Consider the following 27151-nt stretch of genomic DNA (forward strand, 5'->3'; position numbering starts at 1 on the left):
AATTCTGTTGCTCAAGATTAATGCCTGTTATTCCATGAAAGCAGGGGAGGCTGAGTCATTGACTTTTCTCGAGGTCAAGTTAGATTTTTTTTTTGCTGGAGATTTGAGTGATGGGTTATGGTGGTGGGTAAATGGGAACGTCGGGTGGTAACTGCGACTAGATCAGCCATAATCTCATTGAATGACTTGAGTGGCCTAATCCTAGAGTCATTGTCATGCAGTATGGAAATAGACCCTTCGGTCCAACTTGTCTATGCTGACCAGATATCCTAAACTAATCTAGTCCCATTTGCCAGCGCTTGGTCCATATTCCTCTAAACCCTTCCTATTCATATACACACCCGGGTGCCTTTTAAATGTTGTAATTGTACCAGCCTCCACTACTTCCTCTGTCAGCTCATTGCATACACGCACCATCCTCTACATGATAAAGTTGACCCTGAGGTCCTTTTTTGTTTTTATTTCTTTTCCCTATTCAACCTATGGCCTCTTGGTTTGGATTCCCCTTCTCTGGGAAAAATACTTTTGTCTATTTATCCTATCCATGGCTCTCATGGTTTTATAAGCCTCTATATTGTCACCCCTCAGCCTCCATCCAGGGGAAGAAAGCCCCAGCCTATTCAGCCACTCCCTATAACTTACCCTCTAGTCTTGGCACCATCCTTGTCATTGTGTTTCCTGCACCCTTTCAAGTTTCACAACATCCTTCCTGTAGCAAGGTGACCAGAACTGAGGCAGCATTCTAAAATTGGCCTAACCAATGTCCTGTACAGCTGCAGCATGACATCCCAATGTCTATACTCTGTGTTCTGACCAATGAAGGCAAGTGTGTCAGATGCTCCCTTCACCCTACTCCTAAATTCTGTTTCCTATGGTTGACTTTACAAAGCATCCTGGATCAGTACAGCAAAATAACCAACCTTGAAGTTTACATTCATCCGTAAGGCAATGCTACTTTGGGAGAGTCAGAATAGGTACACTGCTGTCTATGATGTTTTAGCCAAAGCATATGCAGTGAATTGTGCTGCCTTTTCCACCAGAGGATGTGGCTTTATGGATAAAAAACTTATGCTGTGGTATCCTATCGTGCCACTGTTGTTAAACGATGGGGCAGGATGTCCCAAACTGTGGGTCATGACCCCACTCTGAGTCACCAGCCAAATCTTTTGGGGTCACAATCTCCAAGGGAGTCATTGCTACGAAGCCCCTTTGGGTTGTGAGGACTTTTTTTTTTCTCAATAGCAAGTGAGTCCGCACCAACCTGCTAAAATTAGGAATCACTGCAGCTGGGAGAGCAAGCAGCAAGATTGTTAGCACAGTGGCTCAGTGATTAGCACTGTTTCTCAGCACCAGACACCCAGGTTCAATTCCACCCTCTGGTGACTGTGTGGAGTTTGCATGTTCTCATTGTGTCTGCGTGGGTTTCTTCCCACAGTCCAAAGGTGTGTAGGTTAAGGGTGGATTGGCCATGCTCAATTGCCCATAGTGTCCAAAGATGTGCAGGTAATGGGGATTAGCTATGGGAAAAGGGAGAGTTGTGGGGGTAGGGATGCTCTGAGGGTCGGTGCAGACTGAATGGCCTCTGCCTGCCCTGTAGGGATTCTGTGGTGAATATACATAGGGCCTGGGACAGAGGGGTCTCTGGACAGACGCCAGGGACTTTTATGCGAGCCTCTGGTCCCAGGGAGGAGCACTGCCAGAGCCTGTGATCTCTGGGCCTGAGAGAACCAGAAACATGAAGGATCTGATGGAACAATCTGTCCATCTCGCATATGTGACATTTTTTGTTTAGTTATAGTGACCGTTGGCTGTAAGACAGTAGGCTGCACTGACTGACAATAATATAAACAACAGTAACATAAATCTGGGGTTTTTGGTGAGATTCCATGATGCATCTGTCTCATTATAATGGAACGTGAGGAGGCCATTCAGCTCAGTGACTGTGTACTAGACCTGCTCCTTTGGAAGAGCAATCCAGGCAGTTTCCCCTCCACTCTAAACCCCGTATCCCTGGAATTTTATTCTTAGTCTTTATCAAGTTTCCTTTTTTATATTTTGGAAGACTACTCTTGAATCTGTATCCACTACCCAAATGCTGCATTTCAAACCCTGGCCACACTCAGCATCGAACTTGCTCTGTATTGTCTAAAGTCTTTAAAAATCGCACAACACCAGGTTACAGTCAAACAGGTTTATTTGGAAGCACTAGCTTTCAAAACACTGCTCTTTTGTCAGGTAGTTAGTGAGGAAGGATTAAAGGACACAGAATTTTATAGTAAAAGATCAGTGTCATGCAACTGATGATATATTGAACAAACCTAGACTGCTACTAAGTCTTTCATCTTGTAGCATGGGTTATAGATTTTGATTCATTAATATGTAAATCCCAGAATTTCTTACAAGTCACATTCCTGAGATGATAACTTAAGGTTTTATTTTCAAAAAAAAAACCTGATAGTGTCTGCAATTCTTGCAAGTCTTTGTGCAGTCGGAATCTATCTCCTGACTGTAAAATCACCTTCTAAAGATGGTTTGCAGCGGATTGATGGTCTAGGAAACCCAGAAGGTGGCAGGGGCTGGTTAAGAGGGTATTTAAGAAGCTGTACTGGACACTTTCTGCTACGAGTCGAAACATAGACTGTAAGAGCAAGGAGACCATGGCCTAACCAAAGTCTGAGACATACCGTGAGCAATCTGATGTCTGCACTATATAGCAAGGATGGGAGTGCACTGGAAAGATTTACAAAGGAAATTCACCAGGATGTCCCCTGGGGTGGGGCACTATCCACGAGGAGAGGCTGGAAAAGCTCGGGTTATCAGCTTTTTGGAGCAGAGGGGGCGGGGGACTGGATTGAGGGGCATAGTCGAAGCAGCTGTTTCCCATTGGTTGAAGGGTCAGTAATGAGGAGGCATGGTAATGCTGTTAGTTGGTTAATGATTTTCCTGCTCCTTGGATGCTTCCTGACCTGCTGTGTTTTCCCAGCACCGCTGATGTAAACTCTGGTTTCCAGCATCTGCAGTCCACACTTTTTGCTTAGTTGGTTAATGAACCTGTTTAGCAAACATGAGATCCTGGATTCAAATCCTAGCCTGCACCTTTTTAAGGTGTGATTGTGGTATTGCAGAAATATCACTGGGTTCGTGAACCAGAGGATCAGATTAATATGCTAGGGGTATGGGCCCAAATCCCATGAGGGTAGGTGGTCAGAATTATTTGGTGCCCTTTTGTGGTGCATTGGCAGTGTCCCTGCCCCTGGACCAGGGAGCTGTGGGTTCAAGTCTGACCTGCTCCAGTGGTGTGTATTAGCATCACTGAACAAGTTGATTTAGAAAAATAGGTTAAATCTTTTTTAAAAATTAATAAGGCATAATTTTAATATGAAAGGCAGGCGGATTAGAGGAGATTTGAGGAAAATACTTTGAGGGTGATGGGAGTCTGGAATGTGCTGCCTGGGAGGGGAAGTTGAGGGAGGATCCCTCACAATCTTTAAGTACTTGGAGAAGCTACTTGAAATGTCATAACATTTGAGGCTATAGGTAACGTGGGGATGTGAGACTCGTGTAGTTTTAGCATAGCTTTGGCACTACAGAATTGATGGACTGAAGGATCTCTTCTGTACTGGATGATTCTGAGATTCTATGAAAGCAAATGTATGAGTGCAAAGCCTTGATCCTGATTTACGCTCAACTACTGCAGTCCCGGGAAGGACTTGAACCTTAGAACCCCATTTGGCCCATTGAGTCCACACTGACCCTCTGAAGAGCATCCCACCCAGAGCCATCTCTGTAACCCTGCATTTCCCACGGCTATTTCACCAAGCCTACACATCTCTGAACACTACAGGCAATTTCCCATGGCCAATTCACCTACCCTGCACACCTTTGGATTGTGGGAGGTAACCGGAGAAACCCATGCAGACACGGGGAGAATGTGTGAACTTCACAAAGACAGTCACCTGAGGGTGGGATCGAACCTGGGTGCCTGGCAGCAGTGCACACCACTGAGTGCTGACCCTTGTAAACACTGAAAACAGCACCACTTGTAAACTCTTTTCTTGGCATCATTCTAACCTAAGCTGTGTTTTTGTAATTTTAGTGGTGGTGTCAATACTTGCTTTTTATTTTTTGAAAATTTCCATTCTTTTTTTTTCTGCCAGTCAAGAAGTAAGTCCTGGATAAATTTTGCTCAGCATAGATCCTTGTTCAAACTTCCTGCTTAAGTGCATTTTTTAAAAAAAAATTAAGTTTGATTTCAAAATGTAGTTTGTGAAACATCTTTTAAAATCCAGGGGGGTTGTCACTTTTAGCACTGGAGGTCTGCAACAGGTGGATACAGTGTATCATCTGTTTCTAGTGACTGGTTACACACAGTAAGTGTTTGCAATATGTAAACTGATGCCTTGTTTGTTCAATTATAACATCAGCAGCCCAAACCTAATTCAGTTGCAGTAACATCACCTTGCATGTAATCCAACCTTGAGATCGGTTAGTTATCCTCCAGTATCAGATCACTGTTACCAAGTAACACTGAGTGCTGAATTAATGCACTGTAAAATTTAGTAGATTCTTTTGTGGGATTTTTTGCCGAATTTAAAAATAAGTCCGTATACTCAAGCACAGGGATTGCTTGTGGGATAAACACTACATTACCTTCCAGGTTTGAAGTACTCAATTTTTTTAAAAGTTGCATTTACATAGAGCCTTTCACTACTTCAACCTCCCACCTGCTTTTGTAGCCAGTGGTCTTACAGGGCTCTTCAATTTATGAATGTCTGACTTAGGAACACCCATACTTCTGTATGTGACCCCATACAGATGCGTATTTTTCAAAACCTGTATGAGCATTTCCTGTACTCGTGAACGGTTATATCCCTGTGCTTGAGTACTTTATATTTTTGTGTTCAACTTGCAAACAAGCAGTCTTAAGAATGAAGGACCGAGCAGAACTTGTTTGCAATCTGGGATCTGCCTGTACCATTGATTAGGTTACTTAGTGTGGAAACAGGCACTTCAGCCCAACAAGTCCACATCGACCCGCTGAAGCGCAACCCACCCATACCCTACATCTACCCCTTACCTAACACTACGGACAGTTTAGCACGGCCAATTCACCTGACCTGCACATCTTTGTGACTGTGGGAGGAAACCGGGGCACCCGGAGGAAACCCACGCAGACACGGGGAGAATGTGCAAACTCCACACAGTCAGTCGCCTGAGGCGGGAATTGAACCCGGGTCTCTGGCGCTGTGAGGCAGCAGTGCTAACCACTGTGCCGCCCACTTTGCACCCCTCAAATGGCAATGTATAATTTTATTTTGAAATTCAGCCCTGGGGCATGGGTACCACTCCCTGAGCCAGTATTTCTTGCCTGCCCCTACTTGCCCCAGAGAAGGTGAGGGTAAGCTGTCATTTGAACTATTTCAGTTCATTGTACTGCATGGACACCCACAATCATTGGTAATGACATGACAATGTATATGTGATGTTCTTTTGTGGATATATTGGCCAAGATTTCAAAGCAAGTCGTGTACTCTTCAAAATAATCCCTCTCTGAGGATGGAGAGGGCTTCAGTTTCCTGTTTTAATCAAGAGAGCGCACCTCCAACAGTGTTCACGAGTCTGTGCACTGAATTTATGAAGCAGGAATCATATTGCACATAAATAGACCCTTCCGTCTAACCATGTTCCCAAACTAAACTAGACTCACCTGCCTGCTTTGGCCCATATCCCTTCAAATCTTTCCTACTTATAATATTAAACACATTTGATAACTGTGCCTGCATCCACCACTACTTCTGACAGGTCATTCTGCAAACTAACCATTTCCTTTTTTAAAAAAAGGAAAATTGCCCTCCTGTCCTTTTTTTTTAAAAAAAAAAATTCTCCTCTCTCCTTTTCAAAACTCAGGGCATTTTTTTTTTACTCTCCACCTTTTGAAAAGATCCATGCTATTCACCTCAAAATCATGAAGGCCATAGGCCATTGTAAGGTCACCCTTTCCCTTCATCTCTTATGCTGCGCTGAAAAGAAAAGTCGCAGCCTCTTTTATTTTAACTCAACCCTCCATTCCTGTCAACATCCTGGTAAATCTTTTCTGAACCCTGTCCAATTTAATAATATCCTTCCTATGACAGGATAACTAGATGTGCACACAATACTTTGGAAGAGGCCTTACCAACATCCTGTATAACCACAACATTACATCCCAACTCTAATACTCAAAGGTCTGAGCAATGAAGGCAAGCATGCTGAATGCCACTGTCTACCTGTGATGCAACTTCCAAAGAATTAGATGTCCGAACACCTGGGTCTTTCTATTCTACGACACTACCCAGGGCCCTCCCATTACTGTATAAAACTGCCCTTGTTTGTTTTACCAAAATGCAATACCTCACATTACCCAAGTTAAACTCCATCTGCCACTCCTCAGCCCACTGACTCCAGTGATCAAGTCTCTAATCGTGGATAACCTTCTTCACTGTCCACGTATGCCACCAATCTTGGTGTTATCCAGAAATTCATGAACCGTGCCTCCTAAATTTTCATCCAAATCATTTATTAAAATGACAAAGCAGTGTACCATGCTATGAAACACTGCTGGTCACTGGTCTCCAGTCTGATAAACAACCCTCCACTATAACACCCTCTGTATCTTACCGTCAAGCCAATTTTGTATCTAATTGGCAAGTTCTCGCTGAATCCCATGTGATCTAACTTTAACAATTAACCTACCTTGAGGAACCTTGTCAAAGGTTTTACTGAAGTCCAAGTAAACAATGGCTACAGCTCTGTGCTCTCCGCGCCCCCCCCCAATGTTGGTTACTTCATTTTAAAAACTCAATCAAGTTTGTGACACACTTATTTTCCTCATACAAAACTATATTGCCTATCCCTAATCAATCCTTGCCTCTTCAAATACATAGAAATCTATCTTTCAGAATCCCTCCTCCAACCTGTCCACCACTGATGTCAGACTAGCACGTATCCCTACAGCCTTGCTTTAAATAAAAAGCCAACATTAGCCACTCACTAGTCCTCTGGCACTTCACCAATAGTTATAGATGAAGCAAGTATTTCTTCTGGAGACCCTGCAGTTTCCTCCCTAACTTCTCACAATGTCCTGGGATACACTTGACCAGATCCTGGAGATTTATCCACCTTTTGCTTTCTAAGCCCTTCCAGCAATTCCTTTTCTGTAATCTGAACAGTGTTTTCAAAACATCAATATTTATTTCCCAGGGTTCTCTAGCCTCCATTTCTTTCTCCACAGTAAAAACCGACATGAAATATTCATTTAGTATCTCTCCCATCTCCTGAGGTTCAATAGAGTTGAATCTGCAAGTATTGTATTGCAAGTATGGCAAGGATTGTTTCAGAAAGGCTTATGCCCGAAATGTCAATGCTGCCTGACCTGCTGCGCTTTTCCAGCAACACATTTTTCAGCTTGTCTCAAAAGAGACTTGCTTGATTTGCTTCAGGAGGAACTGAATGGTTGGTCATTTCTGCCTTTGGTCACGATGTTACAAATTACCACAATACAAATTTTTTTTCAAATTGTAGGTGCCTCCGTTTGGAAAAGGAAGCCCTTTTTGAGAGCTTCCTTCCAAAATCCTAACTTCATGATAAGTTGCAACTGTCCGTTGCTGATGTCTTTCCCTGCCAATTTGTATATTTGTTAACCCCTGATTTATAGGAATTTAACACACAATGCTTTACGTTAACTGAAATGTTATGTCTGAAAGATCTTTTGTAAATCTGACTTAGTCTAATTTGTTTTTCAGTCAGCAGGCACACAGGCAAACCATTGTTTGTTCAGTAATGTAATCCTAGTGCTTAACATTTTTTTGCAAACAAATGCAGCGATGTAACCAGCTTTGATTTCTTGAGTTGCAGCATGCACAGTCCAAAAAAGCTTGTTTCAAAGTTTGTAATGGAAGTGGCTGATTGTTCTCTGCTCCAGAACAGCAGTGCAGCCAACTCTGTATTTATAATGGTTCCAAATTTTGCACAAAGAATAACAACTGAACTGCTATTGCACACTGTCACTATAGATTAAATCTAGCATCTATACATGTAGTTAAGCACACAGGTCAGAAGTTGCTATCTGCAGTTCCTCCAATGTTGTACAAAGCAGTAGCTTGCCAAGAGACTCTGAAGAAAAACCAATGCAAAGCATAAGCTGCTAGTTATTGCTCAATGACCACAGTAAACACTGTTCTCAAAAAAACAAGCTGGGGTCGAAGGTTTTGTGATAACCTTTTTTTAAATGGTTGAATCTTGTTTGTTATTGCATCTAGCACTGCAACATAACACCCTCCAAGTGTGGAGTCTCTCTTCAGATATTAAAAAAAATCTCCAGCAGTTAATGTCTCTTTTAACCCTAATTGGTGAAATGCAGATCTTGGATATTGTAATGTGTACTCCAGTCCAGTGGAAAGTGTATAATATCGCCATAAAAGGCACTATCTTTGCTACAAAGGTACCTAGGTACGAAAACCTTGGGTATAAAGTCCTAAGACAAAAAGCTTAACTTATTCAATGAAGGCAGTGCTTAATAAGTAATAAAAACATCTGGATGAAAGGGGAATCCAAAATAGGGATACAGGGCGCGAAACAGGCAAAGAAATTTAAAACCAAGAGGTGTCAGCTCTCACTGGGTCAGTGATCTCACTGGTATGGGTGCTTATTATCCACCTGGTGAGAGTTGGGGTTCAAATAGAGTCTGAGCTTCTCTTTATGTAGAGTGCAAAATGGGATGCCAAGCAGGAAAGCATTAGTGGTCAATTCTATATGTAGCAAAAGGAATGGACAAGGGTGCGTACGGGTGGAGCTGGATGTAGGAATTAATGCTACTGACCCTGTGAAATATGGAACTTGCTCAGCTAGAATCCTTTTTGTTCTGGATTCTGGTTGATCATTTTGAATGAGATGTATTGAACTTTAAACAAAAAAAAGGTGATTCCACTCCCAGTGAGTGTAACCTGAGGTTGCTGTTGACATTGTTTCACTGAATCCTGTCCAATGATTCAGCATTTATTTCTGTTTTGAGCTTTAGGATGATTCTGGAATTCTACCTGGCGGATCTCCACCCCCTCAATACAGAATATTGAGTTTTCTGTATCTGAGGTTCATGTCTTAATTTATTTACAGTTATGGTTTGAAAGAAAAAAAGTCAGCTTAGCACAGAAACAGACTCTTTTTAATCTAACTCTTCCAGGTTTTCCAAACTGAACTAGTCCCTTTTGTCTGCGTTTGGTCCATATCCCTCTGAACCTTTTCTTAATCATGTAACTGTCCCAATGTCTTTTAATGTTATAAATTGTACCTGTCTATACCATTTCTTCTAGCAGCTCATCCCATCACACTATGTAGAAGGGAAAAACATTGATTCTTAGGTCCCTTGTTTAACTTTAGCGATTCCATGCCAGAGAAGGCTCTTGTCTACTACTGACCAGTATGAAGCTCTCTGACCAAAAGGTCTTCCAGACCATTGATCCTGGGAGGTTTGTGCTAAAATTAAGCTGCTCCCTTGGGGGCATTGAGCCAGGTTGACAAATTTTGCCCAGTGAAAATTTTAATTGTTTGTTTTTTTTTGAAAGGTCAACCTAATTCTGTCCCTTGGATCATTGTCCTCCCTGGCCCCTGATTTATGGAAAGAAGAATTAGGAATGGAAGCCAATTGGTCAATATGTAAACAGCTCCCTGGAAGCTAACCAGTGCAGTGGATCTCCTCCTATTGTCATAAACTTGGGAAACGTGTTTTGCCCCCATCTCTGTATCTTGACAAGGGGCATATGAAATATTCACTGCGAATTTCTGAACCATTTTTTCCTTTCTATACAAGACTACAGGTCAAGTGCTAGAATTGGGATTAGAATAGTTAGGTGGTTGTTTGTGACCAGTGCAGACATGATATACCAAAGGGCCTTTTTCTGTGCTGCAGATCTGACTCATATAGTTCTTGCAGTAATTTTTTTTTAAGCTCCAAATACATTTTCTGTTCAAAGAAACTCTGGTCTGGCAGCTTGGAGAGAAAACAGTTAACATTTCAATTCTAGTGACCCTACTTCGGAAGGGTTCTTGCATTTCTTTTTCATTCTGAAAAGTAGCTGTAATTACTGTTTTGGAATAACCATTACTCTGAATTTATACATGTTGGAAGGAGCATCTCTTAAATCTGTACACCCCAGGAAAGTACCAAAACTGGACTCTTCTTTGTTTTTCTTTTCAGAAATCTTTTGTGTTGCAAAGACATCTGAAAATCTCACTGACTGCACTACACATGATGAAGTTTCAATGTGTGAAGGTACGAGAAATGATTTGACTTTGTAACTGCCTGACTCATGTCTTACTGTTCCCAAAATGTGAATTGCTCACTGCCTCCTGTCAGCAGAATGTAACGCTGCTGCTGTTGTGCTAATTCTCTCTGACATGTTTCTCCACATTACGTCAGTGTTCCGGATTTGAGACCGACCTTGTAACTAATTCTGTAAAGAAAGTGTACTCGTGCATTGTTTAGAGAACCTGAAAATCATCCCTTTACGTTCTAATGCGCAACATTCAAAATGCTCAACTAGAAGGAAGCAATTATTTTAGTCCCAGGGAGCGCAACCTGTCAGATTGCTGTCTAATTCTATTTCAGTGTGAATCCTGACTAATAATTCAGTATTGCTTCCATTTTGAACTTATGGATGATCCTGGAATTTTAACTGTAGGTATTACACCTGTTCTTCAATGAAAAAGAACATTTTGGTTTTCTGTACCTTGGGTTCACAGGTTGATTTGTTTCCAGTTCAAAATTGTTTGAAAGTTGGCTTTTGTTTTGTATGTTTATTTGAGAGACTGGTTCAAAGCAATATCCTGTCTGTCTGACTGGGGGACAGGCTTTGGAATTGGATTCCATCAAGGGACACAGAACCAGCACGGGACTACTTGAACATTGTGTGATTTGGATTCATCAGTAGTTGCCTGTGTTGAGTGATTCTGCCCTGGGATGGCTGGATGCAGTGAATTGCTGTGGAAAGCCATGCTTTCTGCAGAACAATCTGTTGTGTTTGCTAGACTGGAAGACTGTGTTGTACAGTGGGAGCTCCACACTGTCTCAGTGGGGGGATTCCTGATGTCTTGTTTTGGTGATGTGGTGATGCCAGCGTATAGTTGTGGAGTATTGTTTAATTTTCAACTTTGCTCCTTGTGTCACTGTATCCTGACAATAGATTTGTGAGCAAGGTTTTTTTTTGTGATGTAGAAACATTACTCCCCACTTCACTCCCACCTTGATCCTTGGAGGAAAGAATTCTAAAGACACAACTTTCTAGTTGACAAAATGCTTCCTTCTCCAGTCTTAAATTGGAGGCTGTTATTTTGAAACTGCTTTTTTTATTTAAAATTGGGGTTTGAGTGTTGCTGGCCAGCATTTATTGCCCATCCCTAGTTTCCCATGAGAAGGTGGTGAAAAGCTCTATCCTTGAATTGCTATAGATTGACGAACAATGGGAAGGGAATTTCAGGACTTTGACCCAGTGACAGTGAAGGGACAGCAATATATTTCCAAGTCAGGATGGTGAGTGGTTTGGAGGGGAACTTGCAGGGGGAGGTGTTTTCATGTATCTGCTGCCCTTGTCTTTCTAGATGGAAGTGGCTGTTTGTCTACCCATTCTCTCAACCTATCTATATTCCTTTGCAGCCTCTGTATTCTCTCCTCAACTTACCTTCATACTTATCTTATACCTTTTTGACACATTTGGCTACAGGGCAGTCAACCCCTTCATCCAAGTTTACAATATAGATTGTAAATAGATGCTCACTACACTGATCCCTACACTATCCCATTAAGTTAAGGCTTGTTAATCTGAAGATGGCCAATGATCCTGACCTTCTGTTTCCCTCTTAGTTAGTAAACCATCTTCATGAATCTCTTGCCCTGATGCTGCCAACTCTAATGTATTTAACTTTCTATGTGACTTCTTTTCAAATGCTCTTTAGAAATCCCAAATACAGTACATCTTCTGGTTCCCCTTATCCATCCTGTTTGCTACATCCTCAAACTCCAATAAATTAGTCCAGCGTGATTTCTCTTTCACGAAACCATGTTGACTCTTAATGCCCTGCTATTTGTCTAATGGAAAAAAGAGGCAGGAGAGTGGAATAATTAACTGCAGAAGCTAGAGGCACTAAATGGCATCCTCCTGCAACGTAACTAATCGTATCCTTCTATAACCAACACCTCCTGGACTCCAGGGAGGGTGTGAGGAAGTCCAACCAATTGCTCCATTCCTAAAACATTGGATTCCAGCATTTGTCCAAAAACAGATGTTAGACTGGTTTCTTGATTCTGTCTCCCTCCCTTCCTCTTTTGTTGTACATAGTTTGACTCCTTCCTATCTGAAAGATGTTGTGAAACTTGAAAGGGTTCAGAAAAGATTTTACAAGGATGTTGCCAGGGTTGGAGGATCTGAGCTACAGGGAGAGGCTGAACAGGCTGGGGCTGTTTTCCCTGCAGCGTCGGAGGCTGAGTGACCTTAGAGATTTACAAAATTGAGGGGCATGGATAGGATCAAAAGGCAAAGTCTTTTCCCTGGGGTCAAGGAGTCTAGAAGTAGAGAGCAAAGATATGAGACCTAAGGGGCAACTTTTTCAGAGGGTGGTACATGTATGGAATGAGCTGCCAGAGGATGTGGTGGAAGCTGGTACAATTACAACATTTAAGAGGCATTTGAATGGGTACATGAATAGGAAAGGTTTGGAGGGATATGGGCTGGATGCTGGCAGGTGGGACTAGATTGGTTTGGGATATCTGGTCGGCATGGACGGATTGGATAGAAGGGTCTGTTTCCATGCTGTACATCTCTGACTTTATTTTGGCAGTCCAACAATTGCATCCAGCATCTCTGCAGGAATTTTAAAATATAGGGAGCCTCTGTCAAAGAGACTCCAGAGTTTTTGGTTCTGTTAGATTTCCCAGGACCTTTTCTTCCCTCACTTGTTTGCCCTTTTCTACTAATCTAGAAATGATTCAGTGAGACCAATACAAAGTGCTTTCTCTCAATTTTGCCATTGCTTTGTTTCTAATTGTTCCCAGGCTCTTATCATCGCACGGCACCAAATGTCTTACTTCTAGTATCACAGACAATGAGAGTGAGCTGTGTTCTTTTCTAATTTACTCATTCATAGCGGTACTTACTTTTTCTTTCCATTTGATATAACCCATAAATCTCTCAGCACTAGGAATTACTTAATGGCCAATGTTTTAGGAATGGAGCAATTGGTTGGACTTCCTCACACCCTCCCTGGAGTCCAGGAGGTATTGGTTATAGAAGGATAAGATTAGTTACGTTGCAGGAGGATGCCATTTAGTGCCTCTAGCTTCTGCAGTTAATTATTCCACTCTCCTGCCTCTTTTTTTCCATTAGACTGCAAATTTCTTATCTATACCTCAGTGAAGGAAAGGTGAATGGGCACGTGTCAAGGGTGAAAGATTTCCAGACTATAGGGGCATATTTTTAAAGTAAGAGGAGAAAGGTTTAAAAGACATGAAAGGCATTATTTGTTTCTTAGAAAAGTGTTCGTGTATGGAATGAACTTCCAGAGGAAGTGGTGGATGCAGATACACTTACAACGTTTGAGACATTTGGCTAAGTATGTGAATAGGAAAGGTTTGGAGGGATCTGGCCCAGGAGCAGGCAGGTGGGAGTAATTTAGTTTGGGATTAGGGTCAGCATGAACTGGTTGGACCGAAGGATCTGACACACTGAATCCATTTATCCAAATCCCTTTTAAAAGCAACAATTGAATCTGTCTAATGGTCATCTGTGTATTCCATATTCAAACCTCACACTGATTTATTTTTTAATGTACAATTTTTCATGTTCCTCTTTTTAATCCTTTTGTCAGTTGCTCTAAGTATGTTTCCTCAGGTTCTAGGTCCTTCAGCCAATAGAAACTGTTTCTATCTACTGTTCAGATTGTATTTTAAACAGCTATGTGGGGTTTATTGGTTTTGTTGAATTGTTGATATTTACAAATATTTTCACAAGGTACTTAAGACGTGCCTGTCTTCAAAGGCTAAGGATGAAGCAATTATCAGGTGATCACTGACATCATTGTGATGGTCCACGTAGGCACGAATTACATAAGAAAAGGGATGGGGATTTAAGGCAGAAATTCACAGAGCGAGGGTGGAAGCTTAGAGCTAGAACAAACAGTTGTTATCTCTGGTTTGTTACCTGTGCCATGTCCTAGCAAGGTGTGGAATAGCGATTAGAGAGGAGTTGAACATCTGGTTTCAAGGATGGTGCAGGAGGGAGGGATTGATACCTGGATAATTGAGGCTCATTCTGAGGTAGGTAGGAACTCTACAAACCGGATGGTCTACACCTGAACTAGAGGGTTACCAGTCTCCTGGGGGAGAAATTTGCTAATGTTCTTCAGGTTGGTTTAAACTAATTCAGCAGGGGGAAGGCAACCTGGATTGTAGTTAGAGTATACAGGCGGTTGAGAGTATAGAGGTCAGAAATAAGGTTTCAGGGTCACAAGTAGGCACCGGTATGCAAGAAGTTGGTTCGAAGGGTATCTACTTCAATGCAATGAGAATCCAGAATAAGGTGGGTGAACTTGCAGCATGGGTTGGTACCTGGGACTTCAATGTTGTGGCCATTTCGGAGCCATGGGTGGAGCAGGTTGGACGTTTCTGGATTTAGATGTTTCAGTAAGAACAGAGGAGATGGTAAAAGTGGGGGAGGTGTGGTTAGAAACAGGAAAGGAGAGGTCAAACTTCTATAGGCCTCTGAATAGCTCCAGAGATGTAGAGAGGAAGATAGCAAAGATGATCCTGGATAGGAGTGAGAGTAACAAGGAGTTATGGGGCTTTTTCCAGTCAATATTTTGAAAGTTAATACTATAGTTCCAATACTTTAGATGGGTCAGTTCCAATGTGTACAGGAGGGTTTCCTGACCCAGTAGGCTGATAAGAGGCGAGGCCATATTGGATTTGGTATTGGGTAATGAACCAGGCCAGGTGTTCGATTTGGAGGTAGGTGAGCACTTTGGTAATAGTGACCACAATTTGGCTATGTTTACTTAAGCGATGGAAAGGGATAGGTATTTACAACCAGGACAAGAGTTATAGGTGGGGGGAAAGGCAATTGATAGGATTCGGCAAGATTTAGTATGCATAGGATGGGAAGGAAAGTGCAGGAGATGGGCAAAATTAAAATGTGGAGCTTGTTCAAGGAACACGACTGTGTGTCCTTGATAAGTATGTACCTGTCGAGCAAGGAGGAAGTGTTTGAGGATACAGTCTTTTACTAAAGAAGTAGACTCTCTTGTCAATAGGAAGAAGATGTATGTTCAGATGAGACGTGAAAGCTCAGTTAGGGCACTTGAGAGTTACTAATTAACCAGAAAGACCTAAAGAGGGAGCTAAGAAGAGCCAGGAGAGGACATGAGAAGTTGTTGGCAGGTAGGGTCAAGGAAACCCAAAAGCTTTCTATACCTATATCAGGAATAAAAGAATGACTAGAGTAAGATTAGGGCTAATCAAAGACAGTAATGGGAAGTTGTGCATGGAGTCTGCAGAAATAGAGGAAGCACTAAATATTTTTTGTCAGTATTCACACTGAAAAAAGACAATGTTGTCAAGAAGAATACTGAGATGCACGCTACTAGACTAGACAGGATTGAGGTTCACCAGGAGGATGTGTTAGCAATTCTGGGAAGTGTGAAAATAGGTTAGTCCCCAGGGCCAGATGGGATTTATTCTAGGATTCTCTGGGAAGCTAGATAGGAGATTGCAGAGCCTTTGGCTTTGATCATTGTGTCATCATTGTCTACAGGAATAGTACCAGAAGACTGGAAGATAGCAAATGTAGTCCACTTCAAGAAGGGGAGTAGAGGAAACCCTGGTAATTATAGACCAGTGAGCCTTCCTTTGGTTGTGGGTAAAGAGTTGGAAAATGTTATTAAAGATGGGATTTGTAATAATCTCAAGAGGAATACGTTGATTAGGAATAGTCAACAAGGTTTTGTGAAGGGTAGGATGTGCCTCACAAACCTTACTGAGTTCTTTTGAGATGGTGGCCAAGCAGGTGGATGAGGGTAAAGTGGTTGATGCGGTGCATATTGATTTCAGTAAGACCTTTTTCATAAGGGTTCTTCTCCCCCCCCCCCCCCCCCCCCCCCAAGTAGGCTGTTGCACAAAATACAGAGGCATGGGGTTGAGGGTGATTTAAGTTTGTATCAGAAATTGGCTAGCTGAAAGAAGACAGGATGGTTCGTGGGAAATGATCATCCTGGAGTTCAGTTATTAGTGGTGTTCTGCAAAGATCTGTTTTGGAGCCACTGCTGTTGGTCATTTTTATAAATGACCTAGATGAGGCCACAGAAGGATGGGTTGGTAAATTTACCGATAATACAAAGTTTGGTAGAGTTGTGGATAGTGCTGAAGGATGTTGTAGGTTTCAGAGGGACATAGATAAGCTGCAGAGCTGGGCTGAACGGTGGCAAATGGAATTTAATGTGGAAATGTGTGAGGTGTTCACTTTGGAAGGAGAAACAGGAACACCTGTATTGGATTAATGGTAAGATTCTTGGTAGTGCAGATGAGCAGAGAGATCTGTGTCCATGTACCTAGATCCCTGAAAGTTGCCACCAAGACTGATAGCGTTGTTAAGAAGGCACACAATGTGTTAGCTTTTATTGGTAGATGGATTAAGTTTCAGAGCCATGAAGTCATTTTGCAGCTGTACAAAACTCAGGTATGGCTGCAGTTCTAGTCACTGCATTATAGGAAGGATGTGGAAGCCTCGGAAAGGGTTCAGAAGAGATTTACTAGGGTGTCGCCTAGTATGGTAACTCTGATTTCTCCAGTTTCCTCATTTCCACTCTTTTATCCCCCCCCCCCCCCCCCCCCCCCCCACCTTGTCTCAGTCAAATCCCTCGAACTCAGCACCATCTTCCTAACCTGCAATCTTCTTCCTGACCTCTCCGCCCTCACCCCACTCCGGCCTATCACCCTCACCTTGACCTCCCTCCACCTATCGCATCCCCAACACCCCTCCCCCAAGTCTCTCCTCCCTACCTTTTTGTCTTAGCCTGCTGGACACACTTTCCTCATTCCTGAAGAAGGGTTTATGCCCGAAACGTCGATTCTCCAGTGCCTTGGATGCTGCCTGACCTGCTGCGCTTTTCCAGCAACACATTTTCAGCTCTGATCTCCAGCATCAGCAGTCCTCACTTTCTCCCCTAGTATGGTAGGAAGGTCTTACGAGGAAAGGCTGAGGGACTTGAGGCTGCTTTCATTAAAGACACGAAAGTTGAGAGAGAACCTAATTGAGACATAAGATAACCAGCGGCTTAGACCGGGTTTACGGTGAGAGCTTTTTTTCCTTGAATGGTGACGGCCAGCACAAGGGGGCATAGCCTTTAAATTGAGGGGTGATGGATGTAGGACGAATGTCTGAGGTAGCTTCTTTACTCAGTAGTGGGAGTGTGGAACACCCTGCCTGCAACAGTAGTAGTCTCACCAACTTTATGGGCATTTAAATGACCGTTGGATGAACACATGGATGAAAATGGAATTGTGTAGATAGGCTTCAGATTGGTTCCACAGGTCAATGCAACATTGAGGGCTAAAGGGCCTGTACTGTGCTGTAATGTCCTATGATGCACATAAGACGTGGGCTGAGTGACCTGCTGTTATATCAAATCTACTCCCCCGTTCAGTAAGATCATTGCTGATTTGTTAATCCTCAACTCCACTTTTCCTGCCTTTCCCTAAAACCCTTCAATCCTTTCCTGATTTAAAAAAATCTCCATCTTGAATATACTTTAATGACTCTGTCTCTACAGCTTTCTGTGGTGAAGAACTCCACAGATTCACTACCTTCTGAAAGAAGTTGTTCCTTGTCTGTTTATAAATGTGCAACCTGTTATTCTGAGAGTAAGTCTTCCTGTCCAGGCTCCCCACACGGGGAAATCAATAATCTCTCCACATAGAGTCATAGATGTACAACTTCGGTCCAACCTGTCCATGCTGACCAGATATCTCAACCCAATCTAGTCCCACCTGCCAGCACCTGACCCATATCCCTCCAAACCTTTTCCGATTCGTATACCCATCCAGATGCCTTTTAAATGTTGCAATTGTACTAGCCTCCATCATTTCCTCTGGCAGCTCCTTCCATACATATCCTATCATTTAAGTCCGAGAAGAATCCTTTTTTCAATAAAAGTCACCCTTGCATCTGAAAAAGGATCAGAATGCTCTTGTACTACAATAGCTCAAAATGGCTTCATTTTCAGAAAACGTTCTTGTACAGTTGTTTTCTTAGTAAATGTTCCTAAAAGGATTAGCTGGTCATCTCTTTTATTGATGCTGTGAAGTCCGAGTGAATGGTTCGCCAAGAATGGAATAGTGTTAGAATGTTGGCTTTCTGAGATGATAAAATAAGTCAGTGACACACCTCCACACTGAGTTACTGTCAGTCGGAATGGTTTATAATGGTAAGGAATTAAAAAGAAAAGGAGGATTTTGCAAGAGGTGGACTAGATGGTGCAAAAATGTTAGTGTATTTTTTTTATTTTAGTTAGGTTTTGATTTGTTACACAAGCCTTTTTTAAGCAGGAATGATTGGTAGAGGCATGCTCCTTCAAGGAAATGTGATTTCAACTTGAACGTTGTCCACTCAGTTTTGAAATAAGCCTGTAAATGTTACTGTTCTGTCTCCTCAGCTCTATCTTTCCTTGCTGCTACTCCTATCTTCAATGCCACTAATGCTGTGACTACCTCCATTTCTGCAGGTAAAATGAAAGCAATTATTCACTAAAACACACACACTCTGTGGGATCAACTACAGTATTAGATGGTTTCCTTTTAAAGTTTAATTTTGATGGTTACGACTGTGTTTTTCAGTCCTTGAACTCTTGTACCATGCAATTTAACACTGAAGGACTGAGTTTTGAATTCCATTACCTATCATTTCTGCTCATGCCCATAGGGTAAGTATTGAGTGCAGATTTCAGGCTGTACAGTGCAGTCTGTTTGTGTGAAGTAGTAAAACTCTAATGCAACGGCACACAACTTATCAGTTTGCTGTGAGAACTTGTTCCGTGGGGGGTGGGGGTTGGGGGGGGTGGTGGCGTTAGCAATTTTGTTATTCCGCATCCCATTGACACAATTTACAAAGGAGACCTGCATTTAAGATGAGGGGAGAGTTGAAAAGAGATGAGGGACACATTTCCTACATGAAGAGTGGTAGGTGTCTGGAACACCAGGGGTGGCGATGAAGGCAGATACAATCAGGGCATTTAAGAGACTTTTAGATAAGCACATGATTATTGCAAGGAATGGAGGGATATGGACTGAGGGCAGGCAGAAGGGATTAGTTTAATTTGTCATGTTTGGCACAACATTGTGGGATAAAGAGCCTGTTCCTGTGCTGTACTGTTCTGTGTCCGAGATGCAATGTTAGTGTGTGGGAGGGTTTTAAAGTATTCATGGCAAGGGCTTCAAGAATTTTTCATATTGGAGCTGAAATACATTCTTGGTCCCAAACTCCATACACTGAGATAATTGATTAACAAAATAATAGAGATGATAACGCTCTGGTCACAAACTGGTTCCAATACACTGCAATGTGGTTTGAACTTGGGTGAGCAGAGGTATCAACCTCAGTCAAAGACTTGACTAAATTTTCTGTTTCTCTCTGCTCTCTGAATCCATTTCAATGTGCTTGGTTGTATTGTAAGAGCAGTGAAAGTTTCTTTTTTCTTCCTTAAAATTGGTAGTCAGTTTCTGTATGGTGTAATGGTTCATCGTTGGCTGTGGGAAGGGGGGGATCCATTAACTGGACTGCCCCTTTGCAATGCAGTGGGATTCCAATGGCACTGGTTCAACTCCTATACCAGCTGAACTTGGTGAACATCATGTCTTCTCAACATTACCCTCCCCTGTGTCCCCCTGTCCGAGTGGCACTATAATGACTTTACCTCTTGATCAGCTGGGTTATTAGTATGAACCGATATATTCTATTTCATCTACCCTCCTGTTGAATCCCGCACTTCTCTAACCTGTTAATGTTTGGAATCATTTTGTATTTGATTATTGTGCGCTGCAGAATGTGAGAGCTGGTGATTTATCAATCCCCTTTTAGGCAGCAGTGGCTCAATATTTCATACTGTGTCCTGTAAACAACATTAGGATCACGCGGTCTGAGTGATGGGCTTCAGCTGCCCCAGTGATTTTGATCTGATGTAAAATATCTGGAAATTATTTGAAGAATTGTAGTGCCATTTTTATTCTATTCCTTTCGCTTCCACCATGTACATCTGATTCTCTAGTTTTTCAACAAAATAGCTGGGTTAAAGGTGTATGCACCTTTTTTTTTCAATCGTGAAAATAGAAATGTGTATTAATCATTGAGATTTAATTTTTACATTAATCAGACTTTTTTACTTTTTCTGTTCCTGCTGCATTAACAGCTGCCACTACTGCTAAAGAAGCTTCATCCACTGCAGGTACAGTATATTCACTAACAGTGATATGTTCTGCTATTGACAATAGGAGGTACTTTGCATGATGTATGACTAACTCTCCACTGGAAACACTAGCTTGTTTTTTGCATTTTTGTTTTATGCTGTAAACGTATTATTGAACTGTTTTCATCAGGATAGATATTTTAACTTTGAGGAATTGTAATCCTTTCACTTCATCCTATTGCTGGATGCACAGTTGGGAGAAGTTGACCTTTCATCTTGTTGATGGGTGAAAACCGACTGCATAAAGAGTGCTTGCATTGTCTTTGTAAAAAAGTATTATTGTTCATTTTTAGGAAAAATGCTTATTTAAATTTTCACCATTCAGATGCAAATGTAATAGCTGGATGGAATAGCATCCCCTAAACCTGTAAATGGTTATGCTGCTCAGAAAGCTGCAAATTTCATAAAGGGTTTTTTGCCTTTAGAATGGACGAGCCTTTTACTTTTTAAAATTTAGGCTGTACTGTATTGGTAACCTCTTCTTTCCATGGTGTTAACCACCTGCTAATCAATAGTTTAGTGGACAATTTAAACTAATTGTGTGAAGTTGTGTAGTCAAATCCAGATATTGCTTCTCTGGGGATGGGTGTGGAAAGAAGGGGCTTCTATCACCAATTAGGACAGCTTTTGTAATTTTAATGCAGGTATATTTGCCAATGCATTGCATGTTGGATAAAATAGTATCGTTCATTTCATGTTCTTGTGGAGAATACCAGAAACCTCTCTCACTTTTTAAATGAGCCAGGTGGAGGTTCGTTCTTTGCTCACGCCCTCAATGTTGCATCCCCAACTCATCTGATCCTCTGTTCTTGAAAGAGGTAAAAGGAATACCTAACCACAGCCCTAACTAATCTTCACAGCTTTAAACTGCATTGAGAAAGATATTTTCCACTCTGAGAAACTTCTTCTTTAATTGAGAAAAGACCTAAGATGTATAAAATCACTCAATTCTAGAAGTTTAAATTGAATACCCTTTTATTCACTGGCAGTAATTTGAAGGTACCATAATTAAGAAATTGTTGCTATGTATTGACTCCATTTTTAAAGAAATTAACATGGCTTGGCTTAGAGTTGGGAATCACTTCAATTGCACAATGTTTTAGTAAATCTAACTATTGAACTGTGTAGCCTTTTAACACTGTATTGAGGAAATGTTCAACCATTCTGGGTCAAAATGGCCTTAAAATCAGTCAGTCTTTTGACTGAATGCAAAGAATTCCCCAGTTATGGCAATTGCTGGTTTTAGGATCTTTGTCTCTCTCTCTCTCTCTCTCTCTCAAGTTGATACAGTTAATTAAAATAAATTGGATCTAGTATACCCGTTATTGTTTGCCTTTGATTCAGAGTTGCTGTCTGCTAAGGATCACTGGATTCTGCTGTAGATCTGTCTGGATAGGCCAGTACTGTCCAATCTCCAGGTGGGCCACATGGGCAGGATGACCCCTGAGATACTGGGATCTGAAGCACCAGAACAACAGGCCTATTCTAGAAACCTTGCTTGGGGTTATTAAGTAGTGCATTTTACACTGACTTTTCTCTTCTTTCTCCTGGCTAGGATGGACAGTTGTCTTGATTCCATTTTGGTTCACTTTTCTTCCACTTTGCTCCCCATTTCTCTGCCACCCTTCCCTCCTTTCTAAACGTTTGAGAGCAGGAGTTTATCTCCGTTTCCCTGACAATCTGATATAAACTGGATACTGGTTACCACTTAAGATGACTTTCATTAATTTGTCTGCATCAGGTTACTGAAATGGCCAAATCTTGAGTACTCCATATTCCTAAGTAGTGATCAAAAATGAGCATCATGGACTCTGTGGGCACGCCTGGTGATCTTTTGATTAAGCTTTCAGAGTAACTAGGTTGCATGGAAATCCGAGTCTAAACATTCTGTAATCCAGGTTTGATTCAAATTTTAGAGGCAAATGGTCTGAGGTGTTTAGGATAGAATAATTTTGCTTTAAGATATTCAAGGGTTTTAATAAGTTCTAGTTTTTCAGCCTCCAATCTCAGCTCATCCTGCCAACTGTAGCTGTTGTACACTAAGGTCCTTGCCTTCTAACGTCTCCTTGCCCCTGAGGTGTGGTGACCCTCTGGTTAAACCACCACTAGTCACCCCTCTCTATTGAGAGCAGCCCTCTCACTGTGGCTATTGCAGCAGTTGCACAATTGAGTATGTTTTGAAGAAAGGTCACTGGACCTGAAACATGCCTTCTCTCCAGATGCTGCCAGACCTGCTGAGCTTTTCTAGCAATATCTGATTTCCAGCATCTGCAGTTCGTTCTTTTTCTTTAATGTAATCTTCTAATCTGTCTATTCTGCAGAATAGGTAGTGACCATGCTCTTTAATGCAAACTGGATGCTGAATTGTGGAACTTGACACTAAGTCTTTACACAAATCTATTTCTCGTTGACACTTTTAATCTCGAAGGCAGGTTTTTACAAAGTTCACACGTGCTGTATAGACTGTTAGATGTTTTTAGAGAAATGTTGCTTTTATCCCCTATGTTTTGCTTTTGGAAATCCTTCTTTACATTAGCCTTCATCCTTTTTTTTTCCCCCTTTTTTTTTGAATTATATTGTCTTTTAATATGCATTTTTCATGAAGATTTTGAGCCTGCAGGAGGTGATAAAGACTGGAGGAGAGTGGCTCTGTGTTGGTTTCTGTTGTAAATACTGGAAGCAGCCTTGGGCAATCCATCTCTCCACTGATTTGATTTAATTAACTCAACTTGTTGGAACCCATACCTGACTAGCTATTTACTTGCTTTATTGTTATGTGGGAGTACTGAAAGGAAAAGGGTTTAGTTGGGCGGCACGGTGGCACAGTGGTTAGCACTGCTGCCTCACAGCGCCTGAGACCCGGGTTCAATTCCTGCCTCAGGCGACTGACTGTGTGGAGTTTGCACGTTCTCCCCGTGTCTGTGTGGGTTTCCTCCGGGTGCTCCAGTTTCCTCCCACAGTCCAAAAATGTGCAGGCCAGGTGAATTGGCCATGCTAAATTGCCCATAGTGTTAGGTAAGGGGTAAATGTAGATGTAGGGGTATGGGTGGGTTACGCTTCGGCGGGGCGGTGTGGACTTGTTGGGCCGAAGGGCCTGTTTCCACACTGTAAAGTAATCTAATCTAATCTAATCTAATCTAGTTCAGGGGTGGACACTAGGAAACTTTTTTTTTCAGATGCATGCTTTTGTGTAACATTTATTTAATAATTTTGATAGGAAGGAATGATTTGAGCTTTGTTTTTGTCCATGCACAAATTAAACTTGTAAGCCAGACCAAGGTGACTCTGATCTACTGTGCTGAGAAAAGACACTCCACATGGACTCACTGGAAGGGTAGCCATCTTCAAAATGCTTTTGTTATAAGCCTGTCCAGGCCGTACCTCTGTAATCTGGCAAACTTTGAGCCAGGGCTTTCCTAGAGCAGGGAATTGCCAGATTTCAGAAGGGCACCTGTCCCTGAGCTCAGCTATCTGCTCCACACTCACTCGACGTCTCTGGAAAAGAGGTTCATTTGCATAATCAATTGCTCACTCCTTCAATACAATACTGTGACATGTGAATTGAGAGGTTCTTGTATAAGGCAATGATTTGACTCTGAAGTGAGCAACTTTTATTACATTGGCTCCAACCACCCTACTGATAGCCCACATGCAGGTGGTGCGAGACATGACAGGGAGCCCTATTGTTTCCAATGGAGCAGGTGTATGTGTAACAGCTTGCTAAGATCCTAGTAGTTATGCTGGAACAAACCTATTACTGCTGTCATGCAACATGTCCTCTTTTTATCTAAGAACAGTGTATCTTCACTAGACGGTGGTGTACCATTAATCACTAAATGGACCCAGGAGCTTTGACAAAGGGTCAGTTAGAATCGAAACATCAGCCCTTTTTCTCTCCTTACAGATGCTGCCAGACTTGCTGAGATTTTCCAGCATTTTCTCTTTTTTTTTTGGTTCCAGGACCCAGGAGGATTGGTCACTGTGAAATACCTCCTGGTGATAGTCTGGTGGAGATGACCAGGGATGGGGGAAAAGACCGCAGGGGCTTCAATTGGGCAAACTGTTTGTGGAGCTCTTTTGTGTTTTTTAAAAGGTGGATGTTTTCCTTTCATTACAGAATCTGATATCACCACTGAGATTCCAACAACTACTCCTGTGTATTCACCCTCCAGCTTTGACCCAGCCAGTTTCATTGGAGGAATTGTCTTGGTTCTGGGAGCTGAGGCAGCATTTTTCTTTGCAGTCAAGTTCTTCAAGGCACGAGATGGAACCTACCAAACTCTGTAAGCATTTAATCTGCCTTCTGAATGTGGCGTGCCGATCATTGTTGTCTTGCTGTGGACCTTGTTTTACCCCCAACCCCTTGTTTGCCATTTCTTCCAATGTTCATGTTGCATGTGCCCCCTCCTGCATGCTTTGTTTGCTGACGGCTAAAGCTTTAATGTTGTCACTTGTCTTCTGTTCAAACGTATTGAATCACTCATTAGGTGCAGAAAAGAGCAGGTTATAAATAGGCTTACAGTCGGTGTCAGAAAAAATAGTGCAGCTGTTAAAGTTTCTTATATTGAAAGATTTTCCTCCTGAAGAATCCCTTCTACTTGACTTATGTTCTGTATTTTTTTTAAACAGCAAGAAAGTTTTAATATTTTATAATCTTTGGTGAGAATTCAGGATAAAGCTCTCTTGGAATTGATCAGAACAGTTGGAGATGCCTAAAAGTGAGTGGGACATGAGGAATTAATCCTTTACCTTCAAATTTTATGTTAGGAAAACTGTTTTTATACACCAGGCTAAACTGAGAGGAGATAGAATAGGAGGTCAGGGTTTGGAAGGTATAGAATTTAAGTCAACCAAAAAAATGTAGATGACTAATTTTAAATGTGACACCAATGCAGTTGTGAAGTGTTAACTCTCTCCACTCGGGTTTCAGTGGGTAATGACGTTTTAGTAAACACAGCACAACCTCTTCATTTGCAAGAGAAATCTCTAACACAACAGGACAACTGCAGGTATTCGTGTTCCAAAGATTGGAATTAAAAATAGCAATTGCTGGAGAAACTCAAGTCTGGCAACATCTGTGGAGAGAGAAACAGTGAATGTTTCAAATTCAGGAAATGACCCTGATTAAGGGACACTGGACTCGATCAAAAACAGCACCGCTTTAAAGAAAGAAAAGGAAAATTTGGAATGAGCATTTGAAAGAGCCTTTCGTAAACGCAGTATGGTGGGGTCCCTCTGAAATTTGGAAAGAAGTGAAATAGAACTGCTGTGATGAGACTGGAGGGTCCTATTACATTGAGGCATTGCAAATGTACTAAAAGCCCTTTGTTATTATCTGGTGGGTCCTTCGAATGCAGTGTTAAGAATTTGATCAGCACAAGTGGCTTCTACCATCCATTTCCATAGCTTCAGATTGACATCTAGACAATCTAATGAATAAACTAGAGTCAAGAATGGGGTGCTGGAAAAGCACAGCAGGTCAGGCAGCATCTGAGGAGCAGGAGAGTCGATGTTTCGGGTAGGAGCCCTTCTTCATGAAGGGCATCAGGGTATTCCTGATGAAGGGCTTATGCCCGAAACATCAATTCTCCTGTTCCTCGGATGCTGTCTGACCTGCTGTGCTTTTCCAGCACCCCATTCTTGACTCTGATCTCCAGCAGCTGCAGTCCTCCTCACTTTTGCCTCCTGATTAATAAACTAGTTAAACAGTGTTATCTCGCAGTTCCCTAATGTGCCGTATTGCTTCTGTGCACCGTGTTATGCATTGGGCTTATTCATTCAATCCAAAAAATCTTCAGTGCAAAGATAATTGCAACAAAAAACAGTCGCCTAAGATTGAGTTTGCACCTGCACTGCTAAATCTTGAGTATTGCCCACCACTTTGTTTTGACTGGGAGACTGTCAGGAGCCTGTGGGTTTGAACAACTCTGGTTACTTTAATTGAAAGTTGCCTTCACCTGTGTACCTTCTCGCATGTTTGTGTGGTTTGCTCCCCTCATTCTGAAGACCATTGCCAAATGTGTGGAATTCCCTCTTGTTATTTGCCAGCTAGTTACCTGTTGAATTGTTTTGTGTGTGTGTGTGTGTGTGTGTGTGTGATGATGCTCATAAGCTAGTTGAAGAAATACTCAATATCTTTGCGAGTTCCAACTTGCTAGTATTTGGTTCCAATCTACCAGAGTCATTCAAAAAACCGAAAGAACTGCGGATGCTAGAAATTGGAAACAAAAACAGAAATAGCTGGAAAAGCTCAGCAGGTCTTGCAGCATCTGTGGAGGGATATCAAAGTTAACATTTCAGGTTGTGACCCTTCCTCAGATCTCCTGTTAACTAGGAAAAATTTGGGTTTCCTTTATGCAGAAGATAATGGGTCAGGAGTAAAGGATAGGTGGACAGAGTGTTGTTCAGCCACTTCCTTAGAAATATGCTCTTGGACCACAGGTTAAAAATGGCCATTTACACTTGCAACTCCTCTTTAATGGCTTGTCCGAGACTCCAATAATGATCACTGGCTTTTGGCTCCCACATGGTATTAGGAGGTGATCCTTCCACTTTGGCTGATTTCTAGCCCAACCCCAAGTACTCCACACTTTTCCCCCAATCCCCACCCCTTTTT

At 41.9% G+C, this 27151-nt stretch overlaps 1 protein-coding gene across 5 annotated transcripts in view; it reads left to right on the forward strand.

Moving 5' to 3' along the window:
• Nucleotides 1-27151, forward strand: part of cd164l2 (CD164 sialomucin-like 2) — a 44743-nt gene that overhangs the window by 12188 nt on the left and 5404 nt on the right. Inside the window, exons 3-6 of one of the 5 annotated variants that reach the window (XM_072547833.1) lie at nucleotides 10232-10306; nucleotides 18730-18798; nucleotides 20479-20514; nucleotides 24653-24818. In XM_072547833.1, the coding sequence (XP_072403934.1) occupies nucleotides 10232-10306; nucleotides 18730-18798; nucleotides 20479-20514; nucleotides 24653-24818 (346 nt within the window). Of the gene's footprint in view, nucleotides 1-10231; nucleotides 10307-18729; nucleotides 18799-20478; nucleotides 20515-24652; nucleotides 24823-27151 lie in introns of those variants that run through there. The other 4 variants (XM_072547834.1, XM_072547835.1, XM_072547836.1 and 1 more) reach the window with 4 other exon arrangements.

The sequence above is a fragment of the Chiloscyllium punctatum genome, chromosome 27, assembly GCF_047496795.1.
Source record: "Chiloscyllium punctatum isolate Juve2018m chromosome 27, sChiPun1.3, whole genome shotgun sequence".
Lineage (NCBI taxonomy): Eukaryota > Metazoa > Chordata > Chondrichthyes > Orectolobiformes > Hemiscylliidae > Chiloscyllium > Chiloscyllium punctatum.